At 34.8% G+C, this 3,084-nt stretch overlaps 1 protein-coding gene across 1 annotated transcript in view; it reads right to left on the reverse strand.

Moving 5' to 3' along the window:
- Positions 1-617: 617 nt before the first annotated feature.
- The window catches only part of LOC106466627 (F-BAR and double SH3 domains protein 2-like), a gene marked incomplete at its 5' end in the record, with an annotated part of 38,815 nt that continues 36,348 nt past the window's right edge, over positions 618-3,084 (reverse strand). The window contains one exon of the mRNA XM_013926920.2: positions 618-1,752. Within this exon, the coding sequence (XP_013782374.1) occupies positions 1,378-1,752 (375 nt within the window). The remainder of the gene's footprint in view (positions 1,753-3,084) is intronic.

The raw sequence follows: 3,084 nt of genomic DNA on the forward strand, positions 1-3,084 counted from the left end.
ACCAAACATTTTAAATCTACTCAACGTTTCTATTGAGAAACACGTACTTCTAAATGAAGAAGCAAACGACACGTACACAAAAAAGAAAAAACTTGGCATGATGTAAAAGGAAATCTAGAATAATAAAAATTTAAAATCACTGAGATTAATTGGCTAAAATATATATACATAAAAATCCAGTTAAATAAGAAAGATATTTTTGGCATGGTGCACGTGCAGCAATCACATCTTAACAATAAGGAGAAAAGTACTAAATTCTAATGGGTAACTGATAGTCAAAAGAGACAAGAACAGTATCCTTAAAGTCTCAACCTTCTTCAATACTGCAGTAAGATGCAATACTTTAAAGAACCAAACCTTATTTAGCCTAATACTTAACGTTATCTATAAGAACGTGGTATCATAACTTAAACAGTTTTAACTTCCATGGCCTGCCATGGTTTATCTATTAACAAGAATGTGCACAATATATATATATATCTATAACAAAAACCAACACAGACTAAACACCAACAAATGGTAAACTACACACTTGAGAAAGAATATACTGTCGATACACACGCGTAAATAAATATATATATATCTATAAATATCTATATCTATATAAATATATATATATATATACACACACACTATGTTTCGGAAAACCTTAAGTGAACAGATTCATCAAAGATGTATAGCGATGCGACTGAGAACTAACGAAAAGCGTTCTGCTCTCCATCAATTTTTAGAGTAATTAACAAAACTAGTTTACCAGCTCCAAAAACTAATATCTTAGCAAACTACTTCAATGAGAGAGTTGACCGAGTTTTACTTTTAAAAACTCTAAATGCACTATTCTTATAACTATCAAATGACTATACACATTCTTCTGTAAAGTAATAACTCAGTTCTACCCCACGTGTCTTGAATAAACAAGGAAAAGTTATGATAAAGTTTAAAAACTACTCATTTAAAGCGAAACATAAATTTCCGCTGAGATTAGCAACGACAGTTATTTATACAAGTTCTACATTTTTAATTAGCTGAAAATAGACCTTTTTCATGAGAGTATTTCTTTTCCTTTTACTGTCAGATCAAAACTTAATATAGTTAGAAATTCTAATTTACTATACATGTAAGTATTTTAGAGCCCATAGATATCAAAATGTGCTTGAATCATTGTGACTGACAGAAGTGGGAAATGTTATTGTCGATAGTGTCATCTTAGATGTTTAAAACTTTGAAGAAACTCCCCGCTGTGCTAGAGAAGCAAATGTATTGTTTGAATGAGCATCTTGATGATATGTGAATACTAGATGGTATTGAATACTTAAACTATGGAACAGGAAAGGCTCAACATCATTCAGTCTCCTTCACACAAATACGTTTTTATCGTCAATGCAACGAGAGGCCTTCAGCAACACCATTTTCTGAATCTTTATCAGGCACAACATCATCATCATTCTGTGCCAGCTCACTTTTTTCTTGACTGATGTTGTCATTTTGTGAAATATTCTCGGTTTCCTGTTCCTGAAATTCTTTTTCCAAATCCTCTGCACTGCGATAAGTGATCGCGGAGGAGTCTGTAACATCATCTTGGTCAGTTGGAGAACTGTCTTCTTCAGTTCTGGAACACTGGACTTGACCATTGTCCTGATCTTCCATGGCTTCATCATTACTCTCAAATTCTTCCACAACGATATCTGGCTGTTGGATGGCGTTTTCCAACTTCTGCTTGGATGATGCAGAAGGTTCTTTACTTTGGTTTGGCTATACGGAAGAAAAATGAAACGCTTTAGAAAACATTCAATACCATTAACTGAACATATGGTTTTATTTAGTAAATAAAACCCTGTCATGTTAGCAGTTTCAATGATATTTCTTCAATGTGGATGTTTCAGTAACCAAGTATCACACTACGGAATTTTAAGTGCCATAAACTTTTCTTCGTAATATACATCATTATAAGCTGTTTCATCTGTCAATTCAAAACTTCCTCTTCTATACTATATATATATATATATGAGGATTTTTTTTACCCGTCCATTCAAAACGCTTTCCCTTTTACACGTTCTTAGCAAACGTTTAGTTCTTTTAACACCCTGGCTATTCTTTCGCTGCCCACCACGGGTATCGAAACCCGGATTCTAGCGTTGTAAGTCCGCAGACATACCGCTGTGCCACTGGAGGGCGTAGTTCAAGAGAAACGGTTCAAAAAAAGTTGATACATGTAAGCATATTTGTACTGCAGGAGGGTTTCTGAACGGTTAGGTCAAGAACTTTCTTTAGAATATGTGGTAGGAGAAGGATTTTGTAAACGATGTATAACATGGAAGGATGATCAGGGTGTTAAAAGAAACGATGTATAACATGGAAGGATGTTTGTTTGTAATTAAGCACAAAGCAACACAATGGGCTATCTGTGCTCTGCCAACCACAGGTATCGAAACCCGGATTCTAGCATTGTAAGTCCGCGGACATGCCGCTGTGCCACGGGGGGGGGGCAAAATTGTTTTGAATTTCACGCAAAGCTACACGAGGGCTATCTGCGCTAGTCGTTCCTAATCTAGCAGTGAAAGAAAAGGCAGCTAGTCATCATCACCCACCGCCAACTCTTGGGATTGACCGTAACATTATAACGCTCCCACGGCTAAAAGGGCGAGCTTGTTTGATGGGACGGGGTTTCGAACCCGCGACCCTCAGATTACGAGTCGAACGCCCTAACCACCTGACCATGCCGGATTCTACACAGCAAAATCAAACTACATTCTTTTTTGAACCCTGTACGTAAGTAAGTGTATAAATATATAAACACACCGTATAAAAAAAAACGGACTTCATAACATGTTCATCTTGAACACCTTTATATTAACAAAATCAAATAATGATCAAAATTGAAATATAAATTTCAAAATCTTCATATAAAACTAACAAACTTTCACTTTAAACATATTTCTATAGTGTCCCTTATATAAAACTAATAAACTTTCACTTTAAACATATTTACTATAGTAGTCCTTACTATAAACTAACAAACTTTACTACTTAAACTACTATTCTTATATAGTCCTTACTATAAACTAATAAACTTACTACTTAACT

Source organism: Limulus polyphemus, unplaced genomic scaffold (assembly GCF_000517525.1).
Source record: "Limulus polyphemus unplaced genomic scaffold, Limulus_polyphemus-2.1.2 Scaffold2328, whole genome shotgun sequence".
NCBI lineage: Eukaryota > Metazoa > Arthropoda > Merostomata > Xiphosura > Limulidae > Limulus > Limulus polyphemus.